General features: G+C 47.7%; 1 protein-coding gene across 1 annotated transcript; it reads left to right on the plus strand.

Moving 5' to 3' along the window:
- Positions 1-5,098: 5,098 nt before the first annotated feature.
- Positions 5,099-20,749, plus strand: EFHD2 (EF-hand domain family member D2). The gene is made up of 4 exons (XM_067567486.1): positions 5,099-5,453; positions 15,742-15,889; positions 17,914-18,048; positions 18,626-20,749. Exons 1-4 carry the CDS (start codon positions 5,146-5,148, stop codon positions 18,758-18,760), a joined length of 726 nt encoding a protein of 241 aa, XP_067423587.1. The 5' UTR covers positions 5,099-5,145; the 3' UTR covers positions 18,761-20,749.
- The last annotated feature ends 5,326 nt before the right edge of the window (positions 20,750-26,075 follow it).

Consider the following 26,075-nt stretch of genomic DNA (forward strand, 5'->3'; position numbering starts at 1 on the left):
ACAGTGCATCAGTTGTAGATGTAACTTTGCTATAAGTGGGATAACTTCAGGTCAGCTCAGATAATGATCTTTTAATCTGCAGAGAGCAGTCACTCTGTAACTTCATAAAGAATAATTAATGGTTTATGGTCAATTTCAGACAGCTACAGTTTGTCCCTTAATAGTCTGATTAAACTGTTCTCTAGCAAATACGACCTTTAACAGCTTTTTTTGGTCTATTTGTCTAATTTCCATATGTCAGTCAATGTTGTATCTAAACAACAGGTCATCACTGATAATCAGACCTTTGCTCAAATGTGTTTTCTAGATGTTTCAGGGTATTTTGCAACACATGGAAACTGTTAAGGTTATACCATTCCTGCAGAGTTCTGATGACACCAACAATCACTAATTTTGCTCTTCATGCTCAGCATGTGATGCCAAAAGTCTAGTAACTTCCAACAATCTGAGAAGTTGAGGAAACTAGTACAAGCCATGCCATGTTACTACTCTTATGAAATTGTTAAAAATATATAAATAAAGCAGATTTGATTTTCAGAGATACTGAGCAACCACCACTTTCTGTAGAAGTTAGTGGGAACGTGCGCTCATCACCTTTAAAAATCAGGACAATTATTTTTAAAATGCTTATTTTAAATAGGTTACCTATTCTCAAGATCCAGTGTACAGAGCCAGTGTGCACCAATAACCTTTTCCAGCACGTCATGCATGGAAAGAACTACATCTTTGCGATTCACACCCATTGAGTCATTATTTTATCTCTGTATTTGGCACTAATGCAACACTGCTGGAATGCTGTATCCAATTTTGGTGCCCATAATTCAAGAAGGAAGTTGATACATTGAGGAGGGTTCAAAAAAGAGCCATGAGAATGATTAAAGGATTAGAAAACATGCCTTATAGTGAGAATCAAAGAGCTTAATCTATTTAGCTTAACAAAGAGAAGGTTAAGGTGTGACTTGATTACAGTTTATAAGTATCTACATGGGGAACAAATATTTAATAATGGGATCTTCAGTTCTAGTAGAGCAAGGTATAATACAATCCAGTGGTTGGAAGTTGAAGCTAGACAAATTCAGACTAGAAGTAAGGTATACATTTTTGACAGTGAGGGTAATTAATCAGTAAAACAATTTATCAAGGGTTCTGGTGCATTCTCCATCACTGACAATATTTAAATCAAAATTGGATGTTTTTCTAAAAGATCTGCTCTAGGAATTATTTTGGGGAATTTCTCTGGAGTGTGTTACACAGGAGGTCAGACTAGATGACCCCAATGGTTCCTTCTGGCTTTGGAATCTATGGAACAAGTTCTCCTTTATAGATTAGACATATTTATTTGCTCTGCTTATTTCTTCACCATTGCTGTGTACTTCATGGAACAGCTTCTGAAAAATTGCCCTACTAATTCCATTATAAATGTTCTTTAGTAATTGCATCTCTAGTACAGAGAACTGTGACTTTAATTAAATATCATTTTCGTGCAGTATAGCCTGAGGGGGTTTTTTTGTTTGTTTTTTTCCTTACTGCCAGCCCAGGCCATGGAAAAGGACACAACACAACCATGCTTTTAACTGCTGCTTTCAGTTCTCTCCCACTCATTCAGTCATGCTGAAACCAGGAGGTTTTGACAAGAGACTGGCATTCAAAAATATCTGTTTCAGCCAGCTATCATCCTAAAGCTTGATATTCTCAAAATAGCCAGCGACAAGCATAAATCACCTTTATCGAAACTATTTCTGTTGCCAGAAAACTTAAGACCTGCACCAAAGAAGAATAATTTAAAGCAAACAAAAGCAGAGTCTTTATCTTGTTGAACACTCAAAGCAATCATTAAGGGTTATACATTCAGCTGCTTTGTGGCCCTTTTTGCAGGCACAAGTCTGAGCTCTAGCTACCTGATTGCAGCTGCTCAAGTAGTCTGCTTTGCACCAGCAATTAAATTGTGGGTATATGTTACACCCTGCCTTTGAAAATGTATCCCTGAATACATAAGACTTCTTGAGCATAACGGCCTCCTCTAGGTCATATCATTTGTGAGAGTAAGCCTGTTGGTGGTAGCTTTTTAAAAGTGTAATTCAGGTTGAATAGAAGTGAAGACTCTGGAGACCACACATACATACCCCACTTTTGCTGAGATATCATCTCAGCCATTTCCTCCATCTTTTGTCCTGCTATTCAGCTTGCAGGCTCTTTGGATCAGCTGCTGTCTCTTTCTGTGCATTTGCCTAGGGGCTAGGCTGGTTGGGGTCTTTCTTTTTCAGTGAATACTCCAAAATTACAACTCATAGAAATGTGGGGCTGGAAGAGACCTCGATAAATAAGTGCTGAGGCAGGACCAAATAAACATAGAACAGCCCTGAGAGACGTTTCTCCAACCTGTTCTTAAAAATCTTCATTGATGGGGATTCCACAACCCCCCTTGAAAGCCTATTCCAACGCTTAACTACCCTTCGAGTTAGAAAGTTTTCCCTAAATCTCCCTGGCTGCAGATTGAGCCCATTACTTCTTGTTCCACCTTCAGTGAACATGATCACCATCTGATCACCATCCTCATCATAACAGCCCCTAACATATTTAAAGACTGTTATCAGGTCCTATTGCACTCTTCTTTTCTCAAGACTAAACATACCCAGTTTTTAATCTTTCCTCACAGGTTGCTCATTTTATCATTTTTGTTGCCCTCCTCTGGACACTGTCCAATTTATCCGCATCTTTCCTAAAGTGTGGTGCACAGAACTGGACATAATACTGTAGCTAAGGCCACACCAGTGCCAAGTGCCCTGGGACAATTACCTCCTGCGTCTTAAATATGACACTTCTGTTAGTACACCCAGTGGCACACAGATGGGGGGGCAGCCCCCCAGGTGCCAGCCTGTGGTGGGAGGCCGGGCTGGCCCTTCATGATGTGCAGTGTCACAAACATGGGATTATGACTTCACTGCAAGGGATTCCAGCAGAAGGAAAAGTTTGGCCGGGGGGTGGAAGAAAGATGATCAGAATCTGAGCACCAAAGATAATACAGATGAGAGGTGTAACTCACTGTCAGCTCACTCTGTGGGAGGGACAGCCCCAATTAGGGGTTGTATTTGTCTTGTAAAATCCCTGTCATCTCCTAGTCTAATTCATAGTAATGACAGCGAAAGGGACATTCCCACTAGAGGTTTCCTTTAATGGTGTTGATTAGTGAACATTTAATATGTAAAGTAAATTGATATGGGATCTGAATACTAAAATGCAGCAATATTAAGGCTTAGCGCTTAGAAAAGCTGCTGTGTTGTACAATTCCCTTTAAGGTCTACCTACCTAGCATGCTCTGATGTCACCTCGGTTGTCTGTAATTGTAAGATGTTCAGCTATCATAGCAGTGCTTGGTATTAAAGAAACCCCAAGCTATTCATCTCTTTCAAATGCTGGCAGATAGTAGTTTGACATCTCTACACACACCAGCTCGTCCACCTGGCCTACAACAGTCTCATCTCCATTATTACACACAATATGGTCACACACAGCCAGGGAATAGTTAGCTTGCAAATCTATGGTGTCTTCTATTCAAGGATCTCAAAGCACAAATTAAGCTTCTCTCTCTCTCTCTCTCTCTCACACACACACACATATGAACAACCCAGATACTGTCCCTGTTTAACATGCAAAGGCCAGGCACAGAGACGTTAAGGGCCACATTCACAAAGGTAATCAATGGCAGTTAGGAACCTAAAATACCTTTTAAAAAAAAGGCCTTAAGTGACTTTCCCAAGGTCCCAGAGGAATTTTGTGGCAGAGGTAGAAATGTAACCAGCTGACCATTAGACCAGTGGTTCCCAGCAGCAGTTATTGGTCAGCCCCTCAATGGGCTGCAGCAAGCTGGCCAGGCTGGTGGTGCTGCGTCTGCTTGTTTCCATCTGCTAAATTGCAATAAAAGAAACTAAAAATGCATTAAATACTTCCGTAACGTTACTGTGGCATGTCACCATTGCAGTAGCTGCCAGCATGCCCTCGGAGGAAAAGTGATCACACCAACACCAATGGGAAAGGAGGGATGCACTGGCCAGTATCTCATTAAAAAGTGGTCCAGTTTAAGAACCCCTGCTCTAGAGCGTGAGAGCATAGACGACTAGCACACCAGGGAGTGCTTCCCCTAGGAAATGATGCAGCTGAGGGTGCAGGGCATCGGAGGGGCCCTGGGAGAATTGCTCTGATTGCTACGGTTTGCTCCAGAAGGAAACTCCCTCTCTTTAAAAGGTGGCTCTTGGACTGGGGGCATGTGTGGAAGAGGAGCAGCCTATTAGCCTTCCTTGTTTGTGTGTGTCCTGCAGAGCCCCGGGACTGGCCTGTGCGGCCGGGCACCACCAGCCTGAGCCTGCCTGTCCCGGAGTGAGGAGCAACCTCAGGCTGCTGCTGCCTGCCTGACCCGCTTGTCTGTCTGTCCAGCACTGTGTCCCGACCTGACCTGTCCGTCTGTCTTGTGCCCCAGGCCATGTCCTGTCCAGCCTGACCATCCGTCTTGCACTGTGCACTGACCTCACCTGTCTGTCCTGTTCCCCTGGCCCTCCTGTCTGGCCTGCACTGTGCTCCAGCCTGACCCGTCTGTCCTGCATCGACCTGACTTGTCTGTCTGTCCTGTGCCCCAGCCCGTGTCCTGTCTAGCCTGACCCTCCTGTCTGTCTGTCCTGCCCTGTGCCCTGATCTCACTTGTCTGTCTTGTGCCCCGACTCTGTCTGTCCTGCACTGTGCACCGAGTCCATCTGTCCTGTGCCTCAGCCCATGTCCTGCCCAGCCTGCCCCATCTGTCTGTCTGTCCTGCACCGACCTGACCTGTCTGTCTGTCCTGTGCCCCAGGCTGTGTCCCGTTCAGCCTGACCCTCCTGTCTGTCTGTCCTGCATTGCACCAGCCTGACCTGTCTGTCTGTCTGTCCTGCATTGCACCAGCCTGACCCGTCTGTCTGGGCCGTGCCCCAGCCCGTGTCCCGCCGGCTAGCCTGGCCCGCCCGCCTGTCGGTCTGTCTGTCTGCGCCGCAGCCTGACCCGCCGTCAGTCAGTGCGGGTGGGCGGGGCCGGCTAATCAGCTGGGCCGAGCCCAGTTCCCCGCCGCCCCTGCCGCAGCAGAGCCTCGGCCGCGCCGCGCCGCGCTCATCCGCCGGGAGCATGGCCACCGACGAGCTGGCCAACAAGCTGAGCCGCCGGCTGCAGATCGAGGAGGAGGGCGGCGGCGGCGGCGGGCCCGAGGGGCAGAACGGGGAGGCCGGCGAGCCGGAGGCCGAGGTCCCGGAGCCCCCGGGCGGCGGCGGCGGCGCGGACGGGGAGCTGAGCGCCAAGCTGCAGCGGCGCACGGAGCTGAACGCGGGCGGCGGGGAGCTGTCGCCGGGCGGCGGCCGCAAAGTCTTCAGCCCCTACGCCGAGTTCCGCGAGTTCTCCCGCCGCCAGATCCGCGACATGGAGCGGCTCTTCCGCCAGTGAGTGCACGGCGCTGCGCGGCGCGGCGGGAGCGGGGCGCAGGGAGCGGGGCGGGCACCAGTCGCTCCCCCCCCGGCCGTCGGTGCTGGGGGCCGGCCGGGGGACAGTGACCCCCCCGCAGCCGCAGGGAGAGGGGGGACCCCGCGCCGGTCCCGGGGGGGGGAGAAGGGGAGCCCCCCCCCCGGTGCACGGAAGGACATGGAGCCACGTGCAGACACTGGGGTGTCGGCTGGGGGGAGATGATGGGGATTCCCCCCCCAGATACCCGTTCCCCTGGTCTATCGTGCTCCTGCTGTTCCGCCTCTGGCTGTGGGAATCCAGCCCCCTTCTCCTGGCGGAGCATCCCTGAGGAATCCCCCTCCCCCCGCAAATAAAAAAGGTCTACCAGCCCGAGCTGGATTAGAGAGGCCGGGCTTCTGATGTCAAGCAGGGTGTGTGCAGCCTGCCTGTCTGATAACAGAGGGGGAAGACATCTGTACACACTCCTCTCCCCTCTCCTTTCAAGTGAGGCTGGCCAAAGTCTAGGGGGAAGCCGCCAGCCAGCTGCAGAAGAAGTTGAGTCTGCCCCAGAAGGACTAGTGGTGAGAGTGATTTGCATTTCTGCTGCAAGCCCAGTTACCTTCTGCTGGTTTTGTAATAGTTAAAGCTTAGGAAATCTTGTTCCCTTTTTTTTTTGGTCTCTGTGTGTGTGTTACAAGTTCCGCTTCCACAATTTGAGATGACTTGCTCTCATTTTGGATTTAAAAAAAAAAAAAAAAAAGTCCTTCCCTCTCTTCCCAACAAACCAGGCAGTGCGTGTTGGGCTTTGTAGCCATTGCTCTTCGTAGGTTGGATTATAAAGCCAATTTTTAGAAAAACCTGACAGGGCAATACATTTCAGACATCAGAGCAACGCTTCCTGCTGTATTAATTTCTGCTGTATTCCTCTTTTTTGTTGGTTGGTCTCCATTCAGTCCCCCCTGAGGCTCACGCTCTGACAATTACTGTACTAGCTTGCTTCAAATAAGTTATCGCTAGTGGCAAACTGTCAGAGAATAAACCTTAGAACTGGAGAAATTTCTTGTGGAAACTGAAAAGAAAAGTAACTTTTGATCTTCTGGAAACAGAAGAATTCTGCAGGCTGCAGGTTAAGTTACAAGCTGCAACATTAATAAGTGAAATAGTCTGGATCTCCTCTATAAAAATCGGCTTCTACATAGCTTGATGTTCAAACGTTACCATCTCAGTGTAACACTTCATATTCCAGGAATACAGCTCACATTAATGGACTATGTGGCCAGCACCAAATGCTTCAAAGCAAAGTGGAAAAATCCCATAGGGCGCCTGGTCAGCTGTGTAATGCTATGAGGGCCTAATCCTGCACCAGTGATGGGAGTTTTACTATTTGCTTCAACAGGGGTACGCACAGGGCTGAAAGAGGTGCTAAGGATGCCCCTCTGGGTATGTTGCTACCATCAATATTTATTGTCATTTATTTCTCTTTAAATCCTGATCTTTCCTGCTCAGCTATTTTAAACTAGCGTCCAGCTGAAACATGATATATGTTGTTAGCCATTTATTTAAACAATGTTTAGCTAAATCAGTCTAGTAACAAATATTTAGAGTGTGTGTTAATAAGAGAGGCTACACTAAAAAAAAAGAAGGATGTTCAGGCCATTGGTTCATAAGCTCTTAATTGAGCTCCACACAAGGATAAGTGGGTGAATTTTAATGGCCTGTGATGTACAGAAGGTCAGACTAGATGAACTAATGGTCCCTTCTGGCCTTAAACTCTGACACTGTGGTTTAAAATAAATGAAGTGATGGAAGTAAGGGAGGTGCTATTGGAAAAAACACATTTCCTCATCTGTTACAAAATCTAAAATTCTACTTAGATACACTTTGGTTTAATAAATTACTTTTTGCTACGTACGTTTAGTTTATATTTCTCTGCTTGGACATTACAAATAGACTAGTTCTGCTTTTGATTACAGGAAGTTTCTAGTTAATTTCACTTCCCGGTACTCTGCATTGGCACAGTTCTACTGCATTGTTTTGGAATGTTTGTTTGGGGTTTGTTAATCTGTTTCCTCTGGAATTTAACATTTAACTCAGCAAATTGCCACTTGCTCAGAACCAAATGAGATTTCAATCTCTTGTCCAGTAGCTGTGCTGACCTGTAGGAGTAGCAGAGACTGCCAAGCCCAGTAGAGATAATGCATTTGAAATCTCAGTGTGGATGGCATAACTGTGTGTGTGTGTAATGTTTTCACCAAACCTAAGGGACACTGGTTCCAGCCCCTCACTTCCTAAATCAGTTTAGGGCATTTCTATAGATGTCCAGAGGGGAAAGCAACAAGTACAACACCTTGTAAAATGAAAAGGATGCAGAAGTAATGCTCTGCCCATGAATATCCCTCTATTAAGTTCTGCTTTTCCCCTAACTTTTAAAGAAAAATAAAGTTAGCCTTAAATTATTTCTCCTTACAAGACATCAGAACCACCTAAGTAAAGAGTAAAGTCAGCCCACCTCTAAACCTGTGCTAGCTTGTTCCTGCTTTAGAATTTTTACTTCTCTTCCTTCAATGCTGTTTTTTCTAGTTCTGCTTTTCTCCTGGGTTTGTGCTTGCAGGCTGTTCCTCTTCTACCCCACTGGCTTTCTTTTGAGTTGGGTTTTTTGTTTTTTTTGTTTTTTTGGTTCTGCATTTATTAGCTGCTGCTCAAAAAGCCAAGTTGCTATCAACATACTTAAATTTAGTTCTGTAAATTTCAGATACCTTTAATCTTAATATGAAATGATCTAGCTGCTTTTTGCAGTCTTTTGGGCGGTGTTTCTCTCTGCTACAGCAATTAAGTCTGTAAGGAGACCATAGAACCAGAGAGGCTTAGAAAGACACAGGAAATACAGTCATCTGTTTCTATAGTAGAGGTCAATCACACATTTAGTCATCTGTCTTCCCTGAAACAGTTGTGGTAGATATCTAATCAGTACTTGTTTGCCTACAATATAATATTTAATGTCAGATAAAATGCCTTCAGATGTTGTTGAATTCTGTTCCGTGCTCTCTTCCTGAAAGGAGTTGGCAGATTGAGTGAGAGAAACTCTCCATCCACTCCTATCCAGAACCTCTGATCGCTGCTGTGTTACTTCCAAAAGTCTGTAATTTTGGAATCTGCCAGATTCCATCTACACAGGCTTTACATCAGACTGGTCAAAATCATGCTTGACTGGCGCCAACAGATATGCTGGTGTGGATGAGGTTAAATAATGACAAAGACATGCTGTCTCTAGCTAGGGGCTTGGTTTTAACATAGTTTGTCCTTGTCCTCTCTGCTTGGCCAAATCTTTATTAGATCTGTTGGTGCCAAACTGGTAAAGGTGGTTGTTTTTAAATTATGAAGGGTCCCTGGGACAGTCCTGTTCAATGAGGCGAAGAACTGGAGAAGACTAAGTAACACAAGCAGAAGAGTTCACTAGCAAAAAATTCTGACGCAAAAATGGTCTTACACTATTTCTTTTGAGGTTGCTAAAAACGGGGTCATTTACCACTTAGCCAGAGATTAGGAGCACAATTAAAGCCTGTCTCCAGGAGAGGTAATCCCCCTTCCCAAGTTAGGAAGCAGTGGGAATTTGCAACACTGCAGTAATTCATCCACAGGGTGTATTTAATATTATCCAGACAGGCTTTGTTGAAATGGTGCACTGAATTGACCCCACTGAGTTGGGGAAGAGGAGGTACTGAGTTACATCCAGGGGGGCAGGATTTTTTGCAAGAGAGCTGGTACCAGCCCTGGCATGCAAGGAGTGAGTCATGCTAGCTAAAGTTGCTCTATCACCCAGGCTAACACGCTGAAGTTAAAATGGAGCCGTAGAATAATTTAAGGAAGGGAAAAATAGGGGAATGTGTATAATTCAGAGTGGGACCTTCAAGGTAGCCAGTGTAGCAGCAGCTGAACTGGAGCTGCGTTTGTTGCGGTTTGGAGAGAACCCAGTCTAGAGAGAAACTGGGGGTTTTTTTTGTTTGTTTTGGTTTCTCCCCTTCCCCCTGACCCCCTGCAAGCTGGCTTTCTCATCAGCTACATGTTCAACCCAACGTATCCATGCCTCCATGAGAACATCCTTTCTTCTGATATTGTAGGAAGGTCCACAGAGCATATGGAGGCAGAGGTTGGAGAACCATTGCAGCTACCAAAGCAAATTGCACCCGGAGTTGCAGGCCCAGTTATAGACGCTGGAGTGTGAAGAGTCTCACTGCCTAGCTAGGATTACAGTGACTGATTGCTGCAGAGCCTAAACAAAACTTCGCCCTACCCCTCTGCCTCCCAGGGAAGAGAGTCTTGCTTGCAGTGATTAACAATGTGGGACTGTCTGTGGACTTCCCTGCTGGAAGAAAGGAAATGATCAGGTGGGCATAGGCACGATTTCCGGGTCTCCCGTGCCTTGCTGAAGATGGTGAAGTGCCGGGCCTCCTGCAGCTGAACAGCATGGAGGAGTCCCATTGCCACGGAGCTATGAGGGTCATGGGGACTCTGGCTGGCCAATTTCCCTGCTGGGTTCTTAACTCTAGGATCAGAGTCAGCAGCTGAGGGGGCCCCAGCAAACAGTTGCTGAGGCAAGCTTCCCCTTGGTGCCCTAGGGCACTCCCCTCCAACTGATCCTAATTACCCTGGTTTGGCAGGGAGGGGAGGCTGAGGCTGACTCCTCCCAGTAAAGCCAGGGTCTGGCCTGGTCTGGCATGGCATGGCTTGGCTCGAGTTCTTGGAGGAGCAATGCCTAGAGATAGACACCTTCTGTCTGGGGATCTCTTCGCTGTGTCCACCCTCTCCAACACACGGGTTACTGCACCATCTCAAAGATCCCAGCCATTCTCTAGTTCCTAATTCTCTAGGGGCCTGCGTAAAGGAATTCTGAACAGAGGAATCAAGTCGTTCTGTGCAGTTCCTTGCAGAGGAGAAGCCCGATGCTCCGCTGCAGCTGCTGGAAAAAGCGCAACTGGAGATCTATCCCCAGGTCTGTGACGCACGGGTCTGCTTTCACTCCAGGGCAGCCAGAGAGGCTGGAGACACGCGACTGGGATCTTCGGGCCTCCCTGTGCAGGGGAGAGAGCGTTCTGTGCACGAGTGGTGACGTCTTGAATCACGCTAAGTTGTCCATAAGGAGTAAAATGAAGACACTGCTGTCGGGACAGCCCCACGCGTGCCTCTTTTCTGCTCAGCGGCTTAAACGTTGTCCCCAGGCAGCTGGGGCTGGTTGAATGTTCTGCCAGCAAGATACGTAGCAGGAGGCCGTCTGGAATGTTGGCCCGCTGTCACTTGCTCATAGTACTAGCTCCCGATAAAGGTGTAAATGACTAAGCCTTAGTTTGAGTTGCAAGGTAGCTTGCTCAACTTTGGCTAGCAGCCTGGGCGTCCCGTGTCGCTAACGGCTCCCTGCTGGCAGCCTGGGCTCAGAAGCAGGTTTCTGCATACAGAGGATCGCACCAGGCGCAGCTGAGACTACCCAGTCCTAAATTCCTAAGAACAATGATGAGAATTGCCTGTAGCATTTTCCGATCTCACTTTCAGGACCGGGAATGGCCCTGATCCAAGGCCTTTGCTCTATTAATCCCTGGGCCCGTGCCAAAAAGGCTCCGCTAGTCTGAGGGACCATGCATTGGTTTGAGATGCTTCCCGACACACCACATCTAATGGAGACTGTTGTGTATCCCTGGGAAGCAGGGATCTCCCTCTTTCCAGTGCTGTGCAACGCTTGTTTCCAACCCTGGCAAATGGAAAGATTAAACTCTTTCCCCACCTGCACCATCTGATTTGTTTTCCGGCTTCATTTCTGTAGATAATACTTTGACCTGCTAGTTCTAGAAACCTACCACTTTGTGCCATTTTGAAGCAAGCAGGACTGGTTAGCCAGGAATTCCTGAGTTCTGATCTCCACTTTCTGACCACTGGCTTCTTATCTATAAACCTGTAAGAATATCTGCCTGTCCTATCAGGGGTGTTGGGAGGATGTCTGCAAAGTGCTTTGAAGATGAGAAATACTAAGTAACTAAGAGAACGGCTGACGGGGAACTGTCAAGCAGTGCTGGGAAACCTGTGCTCGGTGCAGCGATCATCGTCCTGTTTTGCATCCAAATCAAACCTATAAATCGTCCTTCTGAACAGTTCAGCTCAAGGAGATTGTTACTGGGAGCAAATCCGACACCAGGTGTGGAGTGAATTGTGCCTGGGGTGTGTACCTCTTTAGGGAAGTCAGTTAACTTCAGCAGGTGTCTTCTAGGGGCAGAACACATCAGAGTCTTTGAACTCACTAGCTGTGCCTTGTGTAAACAATTGACAAGTATGTATATAACTTGAATCCGCTTTACTAGATAGTCTGCCAGATTACCCATACAGAGCTACTCTGTGCCTTAGAGCACAGACATACGCTAAGGTATAGACGCATGTATTAGCGGGAGCCCTTTACCCTGGCACCACATTCCAGTGTCTTGACATTGCAGCAGAAAGAAGAAGGTAAATCAGAAGGTTTAGGTCATTTATTCCACTCCATTACCATTGGCAGAGACATCAATCTGTGTTCAGTTCTGGTGCCTAGTGCATTTATGTAATAATTATATTGCCAGTGGTCTGCCTAGATTGTAGTCTGTGAGGTTCATCCAGGTTTAAGTCTTCAGTCCCAAACAGTAAAGGTAGATCAAATGTCTTACTTAGATTTTAAACTTCCTTTCAGAGTTTATAATGATGCAACAACTGACATGGATGTGTGTTCCTCCTTCCTTAATAGGTATATGCAGCTACATTAATGCAGACGCTGTCTTGTTGCACACACCAGTCCTAAATTTAATCTGCCTCTGAATTATTGAATGGGTCAAGAGTTGTCACTTTACCTTAGCTCTCCTACATATATGCCAAGCCATGCAAGCACTGAACCCCCTACAGCACATGCGCACGTTTTACAATGTAGGACCTACGCAGAGAATTGTAGGATGTCTTCGGGTACTGATGAAGCAAATTAAATCCACTCAGCTCAAAGAATGTTTACAACTGATATACGCCTTGAAAAGTAGTGTGGTTTTGGTTGATGGGGGATTATCAAGACAGAAGTCTCAAACCCATCTTCCATGCTTGGTAGCTGTGTCAAGATTTACCAGGAAAAGCTCTTCTTGTAGTTCAACAAATTCTTTAGCTTATGTAAGTGGTGCACACTTCGCTGGGGAGAAAAGCATCTGGAGTATTTCTTTCAGAACGAGCTCAAAGTATCATTCTAAGAGCATCCACTCCCCCTCAGGGAGCCTTTTAGCGGAGTTGTTAATGCGTAGCGCAGATGCAACCTAAGTCACCAGAGCGGAGAGCTAATGCAGCTCTTGGATGTGTCCTGGAGGGCCGGGATGCCATTGCAAGTCATCTCATTTAAGTCGAAAGTAAAACTAGATGCTATAAGAAGACACTCTCGGGTGTCTTTAGTGGTCTCATGCCTGCCTCTGGTGGTTTCTGAAACACACCCAAAGCCCTCCTGAGTAAGCCACCAAACCACGGCCTGTCTCATCTTAATGCTGTGTTGTAAACGTTCAGCACCAACATGTTCTGCGATGGGACTCTTGGGGCGTGTTCAAGATGAACTTTGACTTTTATTGTAATGGGATATTGACGTCCTTGTGGGGACTCCTGGATGCAGGGTTTCTGCCCTTGGACCGCAAGCAATACTGGTACCAAGAACTCTGCAGCCACAGAGGTCTTACAGCGTGAAGGGGGCCTGCAAGTGAACCAAACAAGTGATTATTCCTCAAATTGCTGAGCTCCCGTGACCACTGGCAGTAAAGTGCTTGTTGGCTCTCTTAAGAAAGTGTCACAGCGTGGGTCTCTTTACTCACTCCTCAGTTTCTGAGAATGCCTAACCACAGACGGAACTAAGAGAGGAGGCTGAGGCTGTTTTGAGGTCCATTGGTACATGCCTCGTGGTGAGTTTCAATACTAGATGCTTCAAGCCACGTCCTGGCTAACTGCATTCTGGCTACTATTTTTAAATACATGTTGATTCGTTCACTGGGAGACTTTAGAGGAACCAGATCTTCATCTAAAACCTCACAGTATTATCAGCCTCTAGGGAGGGGTGTGGCTTCCTCAAGCCATTTCTTTAACACATCAGGGAGGTTTTATACCGCTCAACAGGAAGATCATCTGCATGAAGAGGGGGTGGAGAGGATTTCCTAGAATGTGTAGACTCTTCATTGCTTCCCCCTCTGCCGCCTCCTGTTCCTGAAGCTAATTTCATACCTGACTCTGCTGTCTCCTCTTCAGAGTGGGAAGCAAAATTCCTGCTCCTGAGAGTACTCAACCGGGAGCGGAACAGCCACGCTCCATAAAGATGTATATAACCGGTGGATGCCACCAGCTGGAGATCAGCCAGACTACCTCTTACAGATGGGCTCTGCCAGTCTGATATTCACAGCTCAGCTGCCAGGCGTGGAGGCACGTGCCATGCCTCTCTTCCCCCGAGCAACGTCAGAGTTACTGCTTGATACAGATGGTACTGAGACTGCGAAAGGGTTGCTGTTCCATCTATTGAGCTACATCTGTTCAGCTTAACGAAGAGAAGGTTAAGGGGTGACTTGATCCCAGTCGATAAATTGCAACATGGGGAACAAATACTGAATAATGGGCTCTCAATTCTAGCACAATCCAGTGGCTGGAAGTTGAAGCTAGACATATTCAGGCTGGAGTTAAGACGTACATTTTTAATGGGACGAGTAACCAAACGTGAGAACCATTCACCAAGAAAGGTGGTGGATTCTCCATCACTGGCCACTTTCATATCCAGATTAGATGTTTTCTAAAAGCTCTGCTCTAGGAATTATTTTGAGGACATTCTATGGCCTGTGTTATACGGGAGGTCAGACTAGGTGATCACAGTGGTCCTGTCAGGCCTTGGAATCTCTGCTGAAGGAGGTGATGGAACGTTACCCTAACTTCCGTTCACTTTCCAGGGCTGCCCCGAGTCTAATCAGACTGCCTCCTGTAGTGAGTTCTGGTTTTCTTTACGCACACTGTGCAATGTTTTGAACAGGAAGTAGAAGAAATATTTTAATGGAGCAAAAAAAAAACCCCAATACCCTTGTAACTTCCTCGTTCATTTGCTTTGTCCTCGTCTGTTTGAAAGACCTGACGCTCTGTAAAATCAGTATTGCGTGTCCAAATGCCACCAGTGTGCTTGCGTCCCGCCTTGCCCCATGCAGGTTAGCATGTCCCCGGACTCTTTCTACGCCCACACGGGCTGGTCTTTGTCCTTAGCACAGCGTTATTTGTGGACATTTGTGATAAGCTCCAGCTATTGCCTGGATCGGAGGCTGGGATGCAAACAAACTCGCCCACTAAGTACAGTAAAGGAGGTGAGCGATACTGTAACTCTTACTCGGTGACAGCCTGTGTACTGCATGGAGCTAGTCCATTAGAGACAAAGGGAGAGCTGTTATTTTAAGCACTCATCATGGACTGCGAACTTCCTGTCATAGTATTCCGCTGGTCGGCTGTTGTACAGTGGGGAAATTGGACCATTTGGCAGTAGAGACGCTGCCTAAGCTGGATCTGAATGTCAATAACTGTAGCCGCTTTTACAGTGTGTGTGTTGTGTTGCTGGAGAGGGAGTTGAAAGCGAGAATGAGGACAATCTTCAGGCGACTGCATTCACTTGGCGTGTAATTCAATCCCCTGCGAGGGGCTCAAGGCAGAGTCCTTCAATTCACTCTCTGCCAGCTGAAATGAAGCTTTGTGGAGTTGCATTTCTTTTTTGATTGGTAACTGGCCATTCCAGAGGAGCTGCAGTGAGGCATCGGGGGTGCCTGTATAATACAGAGGGTCAGTACTATCTCTGCGCATCACTTGTGCAGGTCTCCTGTACAGAGGTGGATTTCGCTCTGGGTACGTTCTACATCCTGACACTTTGCTGCGTGGCCCTGTAAGGGAAGGGGGGGTGTAAATTTCACCCATCGTGTGATCATATCTCCCTCTTGTGGCTGCTGCCCACGGAGGATGTCAGCTTGCTAAGGACTCACGGCGAAGACTTTAGCTAAGCTAACATTTAGCTCAACTTGGAAAGACCTGGCCATTTGACGCTGAGGTCCATTGATTCCATGGCATTTGATGAATCCATGGTCTAGAGAGAGGGTCCAGCTGGACTTGCAAAGGCAGCGCTGATGGGGAGAGAGAAGACAGGGTCTTTCAGAAGAGTGCTGATAACATCGAGGAAAATACATAGGATTTGAAATAGCTACTTCTGCCGGGAAGCAGGCCTCTGTATTGATTGTTTCTGTCTTTTAGGTATGACGCAGGGAGGGATGGCTTCATTGACCTGATGGAATTGAAGCTAATGATGGAAAAACTAGGAGCACCGCAAACGCACCTTGGGCTGAAAAACATGATCAAAGAAGTAGATGAAGACTTTGACAGCAAGCTTAGCTTCCGGGAGGTAAGGCCCTATCTAATGAGCAGCGTCCGGGTGAGTGTTCAGGACAGTACATCCATCCTGGTTTGCGTGCCCAATCCACTGACAGCACCTGCTCCTCTCCGGGGATGCTGATACTGAGATGTTTCTCCTCTCTGCCAGGGCAGGCCAACTGCTCCTTCACTCACTCCACAGTGATCTTTGTACCGTCAGTTACAGTGTATAGCTAATCATGCTGCAGGTTGCTCATAGCCCTCCACCACTGAGTATCTGTGCTGTGCGCATTCAGCAAGATCGGCAATTGCCCTAGAACGTAGCTGATTAAAAGCACCTCTGATGTTGTGAAGGCCGAGACTATAACGGGGTTCAAAAAAGAATTAGGTAAGTTCATGGGGGACAGGTCCATCAGTGGCTATGAGCCAGGATAGGAGGGATTGCTGTTTGCTGGAAGCTGGGAATGGCTGACGGGATGGATCACTTGATGATTACCTGTTCTTTCCATTCCCTCTGAAGCACCTGGGATTGGCCACTGTCAGAAGACAGGATACTGGGCTAGATGAAATATTGGTCTGACCCAGCCTGGCCATTATGTGTCCACAGGAACTTAGTACCATGGTGATGGGTGTCTTAGAAATGCTTGAGAGGGCTAGATCTGGGTAAGCTTGGAGTCGGGCTGGGATGAGTCAGTTTCCAGATCCACCAGCCCGTTTCTTCCAGGCAAATTCAACACACACCCTGTATAAATGTCTATAGCTGCTGTGCCCTGGGCAGAAACTGCCCCTTCCCCCTGTGCACTACCATCCTCATTTCAGACCCCTTCTCCACATGCCTGTCCAATGTCCTGCCCCCAATCTCTGCTCTGGAGCTTGTCTGCGATAATCTAAGACACAGTTCAAACTGCTCTCCCCAGAATGCCTCCCCCTGTCGATGCCCCACCCCTGGTAGGATAGCGTTGTCTATTGGATTGTAAGCTCCTACAGGCATTAATATATTCTTCCGGCTGTAAAGCACTGTGCACTCTGCATGAATAAGTGGTAAGTCTGAGGTGTTTCGGTTTGCTGCATTATCTCTAGGTCTCTTCAGCACTGAGCATTACCCCGGCTGTAGGACACTCGTGGCCACACAGCCCCTTGCATTTAAAAGTCTTCCTTCTCTGCAGAAGATTTCCAGCAGCTGCACGGAGGCCCTGGGATGGAAGGCGCTATCTCGGGATAGCATCGCTCGAAACATGCTTCCTGTGGGAGACAGGATGCTTGCCTCCTTAAACAGCAGCAGTGCAAAAGCGCTCTGCTCTTGGAGCTTCTTAAAGGAGCCTCTGCAGAGCAAATGAGACCCCCTTCCAAACAGAGAAGCAAGACGGTATTGCATTACTTTGCCTTGCTGCTAACGGGGTTACATCTTCCTGTCCTATGCACGGTCCAGGCAACTCCTGTGCCATCCTTGTCTGTAAGGCACGTGGCTGCCTGGCATTCATGCTTGCTTGCTCTTTGCAATTCTATCTGCACTTGCCCTTAAAATACTAATGAGCAGATGTGCCGTAGAAGCGTGATGCAACTCAGTATCCCTGACAAGATGAATATTCATGCTGTTTGGTCCGATAGTAGCTGCCATAATTTTCAGTGTCTAACCCGTCTGCTTCCTGCCTTTCCTGGTTACACTGCAATCTCCTTACTTGCTCTGGTGTGCTTGATACAGCTGATCCTGAACATTTTGTATCAGGCCAAGTCCAGTGGGCAAGACGCTGGACCAAGACTGAGGTAGACCTGGCTTCTCCTAACTCTGCCGCTGCCAGCTTGTGACACCTTGGGAGAGTCACTTCAGCTTTTCGGTGCCTCTCTTTCCCCTTCTCCTCTTTGGCTGTGGAGACGGTGTAAGTTCTTCAAGGCAGAGACTGTCCTAAACGTGCGCACAGCACCTAGCACGATGGGGCCCTGATCTTGGTCAGTAATAAATAACACAGAGGGGAGCACGTCTTAATTCTCAGAGGTCCGTTAAGCCCTCCAACTAAGCTAAACTTACTCCGAGTTTGTGTCTCTTCCCTCTGACAGTTTCTTCTGATTTTCCGCAAAGCTGCGGCCGGCGAATTGCAGGAAGACAGCGGGCTGCACGCCTTAGCGCGGCTCTCGGAGATCGACGTCTCCACGGAGGGCGTGAAAGGAGCCAAAAGCTTTTTCGAGGCCAAAGTAAGGAAAAAATGAAACTTGAAATAACTGTAGTGGGGCGTGGGAGTGATACACGATGTCAGGGGGGTAGAACATGAGGGTTCGTTCTATGATCACACGCTAATGGGTGAGCAGGTAAGTTGTGTGCCAGGGCTGGTAGATGGTCCTGATCCTGGTGCACAGCTGTTCAGACGTCCTATCTAACCAGTCTGCTTCGCACTAAGTTATAGGAAGTCACTCTGGAGCCAGACCCACCCCGCTGCTGTGCGGGTTTTCTGTGTGCACCGGAGGGTTGAGCATGGCTCGCAGCCTACAAAGCTGCTGCCTGTGGCATCCTGCTCGTCCTGGTTCGTTTCAGCACATGCTGCTGATCGGCACGTGCTGAGATCGGGTTGTGATTTGTAGATGAGTCGCGTGCAAACTGCTGGCTAGAAGTCTCGCTGTGCGGGCCTGATCCCGGACCCCCGGAAGTCAGGGGAAAGGCTGCCTTAGACGTCACTGGGCTTTGGCTCACGCTCTTCATGAGAAATCGTGCTGCTAAAGGCCTCGCGGGGCTGGCTCTTCTGATTCCTTTGCCAAATGCGATTTGAACTTCCAGGTCCAAGCTATTAACGACACCAGCCGCTTCGAAGAGGAGATCAAAGCCGAGCAGGAGGAGAAGAAAAAGCAGGCGGAGGAGATGAAACAGAGGAAAGCCGCCTTTAAAGAACTGCAGTCCAACTTCAAGCAGTGATCCAGGGGGCAGCGCTGGAAAGGACTTCCACAGCAGCGCGTGCGAAGGAGGCACTGAGCAAACTGCTGGCTGGGAAATGTCCGGAATGATTTGTGTAAGTGGTGATGGTTGAATGGACCAATTTATAAAGAACGTTGGTTGTTTTTTTTTTGTCTGTGAATCCAGAGTTGTTGGGCCACCTTCAGGCGCAGGCTGCTACCGGTTCTGTTTATCATACTGTTTTCTTGCACTATAAATATTGCAAGTGAAGACTTGGCAATCAGGTCCCCACATTCCCATGGGTCTGTTAGATGTTCTGTGGTCATGTGTGTCTGCAAATTGGTGGGGAGGGGGGGCATAATTCTGCTTTTAAAAAAAACAAAACAAAAGACTTGACAGGTGCTCTGAACTCGTGTGTGTTCTCTAGCTGTGAACCCTTTTGTAAACCAAACCGTATGAGAAGCACTGTGGTTGTGTCCCGGGCCCTGAATGTGCCGGACTCTGGACTAGCATCTCCTGCTTGTGCAGAAATGCCTTCTGCAGCTGTTTTAGTGTGCATGGTCTTCTGGAAACACGCTACACTTAATGCTTTAAATCAGTCCCTTTAAAGGCCCGTAGCTGAAACCGTTCCAAAAATAATCTGTGGGAAATACCAAATTAAGACAGCATTGGCTAATCAACTGAGCGTGGGATGAGGAGGTGGGAACGCTGAATTTTCATCCTGCCTCTGGCACTGATTCACTGTGTGGCCTTGGGTGAGTTACGTTAAACTGTCTTTTTGCCCATGCAAGACCACCTCCCTTCTCCAGGGGGTGGGACAAGAAGATGGATTTTTATCAGGGCCTGCCTCATTTAAAGTGCTAAGCACCACAGACGGATCCTACATGCTTATACACACTAAGGGCTCAATCTTACAATTTGCACCGTTCCCTGAGCTGCCTATGTTGGCAGTGGGATTCGCTCAGCACCTTGCAGACTTGAGACCCGAGTGCTGTGTTATGAAGCTCTGCGTTCCCTCTTGATAAACGCTGTGTATCGAGGTGTTAGGGAAAAGGACGCAGCCTGGTCCTGGAAGATGCAGCTAGCATTGGACAGTCCTGTGTTCGTAACATCAGTTGGTTCATGGACACTGTTCCCTGTGCTGAACTGTGACATCAGAAAGAGCAATGGTGGGAGAACGAAGGCAGGGGATGTCTCCGTATCAGGCCCAAACATTTTGGTAACCTGCAAAAAATGAGGGGAAACCCACAGGCATCCTGGTGAAACTTGCTGAATACAGCTACGGCTCTTTAACAACCAATAAACATTCAGGCTGGAAAAACACCTCTCTGAAAAGTGCTTTTATATGTCTCTTGCATGCACTGTGATTCTTTTAATAATAATAAAAGAAAGGGACAAACCCTAATCACCCTTGTTCAGTCTTTTTCCGGTTTTGTAACAAAAACATAAACATAGCTATGTCTCTAACTGTATTTATAAGGAGTTCAACTGGAATACATAGAAACCTCCATTGCAGAAAGTGGTGTTTGTAATGAAAACCAATAGAATTATTTTAAGTCTGTCTGTAAGCATGGAAATCCCTAACGAACCCTTCATGTCTTCGTTCGGATGAGAAAGTGGAATGTGATAACAGAAGACTTGACATTTCAGTGTTGATGTTTACTGCAAAAGACGTTTTAAAAATCTATGCCGCTGTTATGCAAAATTCAGAGTTTTCCTCTTCATCATGAAAAAATGAATTGCTCGATTGCTTTTAGCCTAACCCTTTATTTTGGTAAAAGAGTGAAGAAGAAGAAACCCATTGGTGGATTTAGAGGCTTTATTATTTTTCATATGGTGATCTGTGGAAAGATTATATTACTTCCATCCATTCTTCTACTGCTTTTCTTTCGCAAATGTTTATACAGATGAATTTAAAATTTGTTGCTTTTTTTTTTTTTCCTCCAAAAGCTACTTCCATTCAGTGGTCTGATTATTTTTTTTAACTAAAATAAAATATTATATTTCTTATTCAGGTGTGCGGCTGATGCCTGGTGACTTTCAAATGCAGAGGGATGATTTATTTATTGTTTTATTATTATTCTCTGTCTGTGGCAGTAAGTCTGTCTAGTCTCTGGCGGGCTGTAATATTTTTGGTCTTATTTCGGTTGTTGGGTTTAGCAGTCAAGTGCTGGCTGGTGGTGGTGGGCTGTGACAGACCGGCAGGCAGATGCTCTGGTGATCCCTTCCGGCTTAAACTCTGCCTCTGTGCAGCAGTTGCTTGTTTAAACCCGTCGCACCAGCCCTGCTGTTTAAGTGCAAAGCCGCCCCTTCCCCTTGTGCTGGGCACGGCCCGCTCCGGTAGGTGTTTTAGGGGCCTCTGAGCACTCCTCCCAGCTCAGGCCGTGCAAGCGAGGCAGGTAAGTTTCACACCTGGTTTGTGAATCCCCTGGTACGTAGGCCTGAGTTCGGCGTCGAGCTTAAGTGGCTGTGTGCATGCCCAGCGGCAGAAATGTTGGTGTCTAGGGGATTTTACCGGTGGAAACTCAGGTGTCTCCAGAGCAGTGGTTTTGTGAATGGCAGTGAAGCCTGCATGTTGGATTTAGGTGTCTAAAGCGGCAGGTAAGCACCTAAGACCCACTTGTGAATCCAGCCTTATGTGGCTTCCCTGCTGCGCTTACGAGAAGTTTAGACCCATTCAGTGTCATGAGGGTTCCAGTGTCACTCCCAGCATAGGGTTGCCACTGTTAATAGTTGGCTCATAGGATTACAGAGCTTTGTTGCAAGTGAACAACTGTGTGGCCCCCAAGCCAGGCACTCTCCCTGGGCTCTATTTGAAATTGAGCATAACACTGCGGTGGCAAAGACCAACCTACTTTTCCCCCTGTTGCTGACAATAAACATCACTCGAAAACACATGTCTGCTCCCTACCCCTGACACTGGAAACATTACAGAAGGTGCACATGCAATATCCTACAGCCAGCCCCTGTGTTAGCAATACATAAATCCCTGCAAAAATAGCCTGACTGTTTCATTGGGAACTAAATCACGCTGCCACCTAGCGTGTAGAATTGCAATAGGCAATTTTGTTCACTAGGGTTTTACCTGGTTCTGCCTAAACTAATGATTCCCAAGATTTTTCAGAGTATCAACCAAGTCTCACACCCCTGGACACCTCTTCTCCCATATCTTCTTCCATATCACCAGCTGCTCTCTGCGGAGCGGTTTGGGAACCACTGATTGATTGAAAATCTCCTGTGCTGATATAGTAGAAAACGTCTCTCTCTCATGGCTACGATTCCGTGCTTGCCCTTAGAAACTGACCAAGGGGGATTCTTGCCAACGAAGAGCTTTTCCATTGGGTCATTTTTAAACTCTGGATTTAGGTTCCCAAATAAAGGGATTCTTAACACTTAGTCACTCATCCTCCTACTAGTGACTCATGGATTCAGGGTGGAGGCGGTTGACCTGGGGGAGCCCTAGATGAAATTTTCATCACCCCAAACCCTCCTTTCATACCTGCAGCCCCCATTACGCAAAATCTCCATGTGGCTCTGGATTTGTCCTGGGTAGTTCAATCACAGCAACCATCATTTTCCTGGCAACGAGCTCTGAGGGAATGGGGTGAAGCAAATGGTGCAAGCATCTGTGTTGAGAAATGTTTTCTAAAACTTAATGAAATGAGCAAGTTGCCCATGAAAATCCCTTGCTGCTGCCCCTCCCTGCAGATAAGATAATCAAACAGGTCCCTTCTCACCTTCAAGTTTGAGTCAGAGATTTTGCAGAGAGGCCTAAGGGAAATTAGTCACCCAGCTCCAGCTGAAAAGCAAGGAGTATTTGGTACTTGACTCCCTTGGAAAGAGAGATGGAAAAGAAAGGTGGGATAAAAGCAGAAGGGGAAAAAAAAACACCACCACAGAGAAATAATGGGGTAGGGAAATAGAAGGGTGAGAGGTTGAGCAAAGGAAAGAGCTGGGGAGAGAAGGGAGTAGGGAGCCCACAGCAAGGGGAAACGAGGGCCATTAGCATGAGATAAAGGGAGATACATGAGCAGGTGGAGATACAAAGTGCTCTGCAGGATTGATCCAAGACAGGGCCATTGAGCAGAGACAAATGGGGGGGGGGGTGAGGCTGGCTAGAACCATGCTAGGTTTTCTTGTGCTGTTGATGGTTATTTTGACTATCTGGTCCTGCCATTGTCCCCTCACCCTCCTGATACCATGCAGCCAGCGCTGGTGGAATCTGTAGGATGCCCTGATGCTCAAAAGCCGCCAGCAAGTCCCATGTTCAGCAGGTCGCCTAAGCCAGCAGGGGCAGTGATATGTACCTGCCACCAATCCCAGCTGCAGTGCCACCAATCCCTGGCTAGACAGGCTGCAAAAATAATGGTGGCTGACCCCCCCTCCCCCCCGCCCCTCACCCCCCATTGCTCAGATTGCCATTATAAGTAGCTGTGCAATTTCCGTCCCTGCAGTACAGAGCCCCATGAAGACCACGTTTCTTACCTGGCAACTATTGGTAAGGCCAGAAGGGGCCATTACGCTCGCCTGATCGGACCGCCTGCCTAAGGCAGGCCAAATGACCTGCCCCACTAGTTTCTGCACTGAGCCCCTAACGTCTGTTGGCGCTAGAGCACGTCTATATGGTAAGGGCTCCAAAGCCATTTCACACCAGGCGTCAAGTACAGCCCTGGATTCTACAATGCACCCTGCGGACGGCTGGAATGAGAGACCCCCTAGGAAAGGAAACACCATGGCTTTTAAGGCTGCAAGGTGTTCTTTGGGGTGGTCCTGCCCATGGTGTTAGCATAGCGCCCTGCTATTGAAGAGGCTCATGGTTTTATGCATGTAACTATGAGTTTGAATTCACAGCATCTGGGCCAAGTTGGCTATTTGCCAGCAGTGGGGGCGCTGGGGGAGCTGAGCAGCTGGTCACACGGTTTCCGTGACGTGGCTGAAAATGGGCCCCTGAAGATCTGCGTATTTGTCTTTCTGTGCAGCACCTGTCAGCAAACATTCTCGCTCTCAGGCGCCTTCCAGCCAGAAGCTAAGCTAATGCTCCGCTGTCTGGGGGAGCTTGGCTGAATTCACTAAGCTGGGTAAAAGGACTGGAGCATCTTAGAGCTGAGCTCTCTGCAAGGGGCAGGCAATGGCTTCCCCTTGGGACGCAACCATTACAAGGACCAAATCACCTGCACCAACACAGCCTCTGGCCAGCGCCTGTCACCATAGGGTTAATACGCGACTGCGGATGAGCAAACGCGTTGCACTAAACTAGAACTGGCCGTAGTCATTCACAGCTTGACACTACCTCACTGGTCTTTGGAAAACTTGCTTAAAGTTCCCACCTACCCCCATTACTTCCTGTTTCTAGGCTGCAGGGACATTGGAAATCCCCAGACCATAATAATAGCCATACTGGGTCAGCCCAATGGGCCATCAAGCCCCGTAGCCCATTGAAACCAATGGGAGTTAGGCATCTAAATATTTTTGAGGCTCCTACAGGCATAGGCAGCAGCTGAGTGGAGATCTTGTGAATGCCAGTGGCACCTAAAATGCTTTCCCCAGAAGCCGGAACATCAGCTTTACTTTTTGAAATAACCAGAAGGTTTCACCGTAATCCAATTACCAAAAGCTATTGTCCTGCAGATTCACCCTAAGCGGCACTTGTGGGAGCAGTTCTGAGAACATGCCTTGCAAAGACAGCCGTGTTTAAATGTTACGTAAGACCTTAAGAGGACTAGTACCCCCTGCTCTTGGAACTCGTGCGAGAACATCCTCTCTAAGCTGTTAGAAGGCGAGGCAAAATGATACTGCTTCTCTAGCAAGGGGCCGGGTTTTGCTACCTTTATTAACATTGCCCACAACCTTATGCCACTGTAGTCCCATTGAAGCCAAGGGCCTGCTTGTGCAGTAAATTGCTACAGTGTGAGAGCCGTGGAAGGCCTGAAGATATTACTAAGGTTATCACTGGAGTGTTTAAGTGCTGAAGCTCAGCTCCTCAAAAGTGTTTAGGCACCAAATTCCCATGGGAGTTAGGTGTCTAAAGACCTTTGCCCGATACGGCTTGACCCCGCTTAGGAGTCAAAACTAGGTTCCGTAGATACATACACATCTTACCAGGGCTCCACTGTCTTACGGTAGCAATGGGCGGCCCAGTAATCATCATAAAAACCAAGCCTCCCACTTGAGAAGAAAAAGTCTCAGAAATGAGAAAATGCTTCAATATAACAATGATACCTTGTTTGTGCTCTAACATCTTCCATCTGAGGCTTCAGGAAGCTTTAGAAACATTAATTTAAGCCTAACCTGCTATTGTTGTGGTATGGAAATCTTAACCCCAGCTCGAGATGAAAAAACTGCAGCATTAGCCAATTAAATATGGTACAAACCTTCTGTATGGAGACTTGAGAGAGAGCAGTATTACCTTTTCTTTACTGACACTGTATAGATCACTTCTGCATAGATCAAATTAAAGCATCACCCGGTTCATTGTACCTAACCTATCATGGGTACGCCTAAAAGCAAAGCGGTACAAATATGACACGTATAAATCCCCAACGCGGGACAGAAATGGTTTAGAATGGGCTAAAGAGTTATGGGACCAAGCAATGGTAGGTAAGCAAGAAGAAGGTCTGGTGTCGTGAGATCAATTACTCTGTGGAAAACGCTCTCCAGGGAGGCAATGGCCATTGCCTGAAATATTTAAAACTAGTCGGAACAAAGCCCTGGTGTTCACACTCTACAGGGAACAAACCTGCATTAGCCCAGGACAAGGGGGTAGTTGATTTACTCCAGTAGTTCTTTACCCATGGCTAACTTCCTGGATCTTGTGACATGCTCTCAAAGGTCCCTCCCCTTCCCTGGCCATCACAGATTAGAAACCGAAGAGCCTTGGCGGCAACCAGCTATGGGCAGGGAGTTACCGAGAGTTATCTGCAGACGTGTACAATGGTTAACTTCTGAAGGTTTGGAAACACTCCACACATGTTCCTTTCTCAAGAGAACAGCAACCCAAAGCCAGGCCAGCGGGATGGAGAAACCTTGAACAGGCCGAGATAGAGCATGTGTGCGCCAAAACCTTGCCCGGTTGCTGTTTTAAACAACGCTCAGAGAGATGGTGCAAGCAGCCTCGGTTCCAGACACCCCGGGTCTGTGTGTCTCCCAGCAGGTGGATCCGTCTGCTGGATGGTACAGCGGCGGTGCCTACAGAAATGGTGCTGGGGGCGGTAGGAACAGCAGGGTGTCACAGTGGCATCTGCCCCCAGACTCATCTCTGCACCATCTAGGCAGCGATAACGGAGCTTCTGTCTGGCTGCTGGGGGTCCCCTCGCCACTACACCTACTTTACTGCTAC

Source organism: Emydura macquarii, unplaced genomic scaffold (genome assembly GCF_026122565.2).
Source record: "Emydura macquarii macquarii isolate MOO-44397 ecotype Brisbane River unplaced genomic scaffold, CSIRO-AGI_Emac_v2 contig_2768, whole genome shotgun sequence".
Taxonomy (NCBI): domain Eukaryota; kingdom Metazoa; phylum Chordata; order Testudines; family Chelidae; genus Emydura; species Emydura macquarii.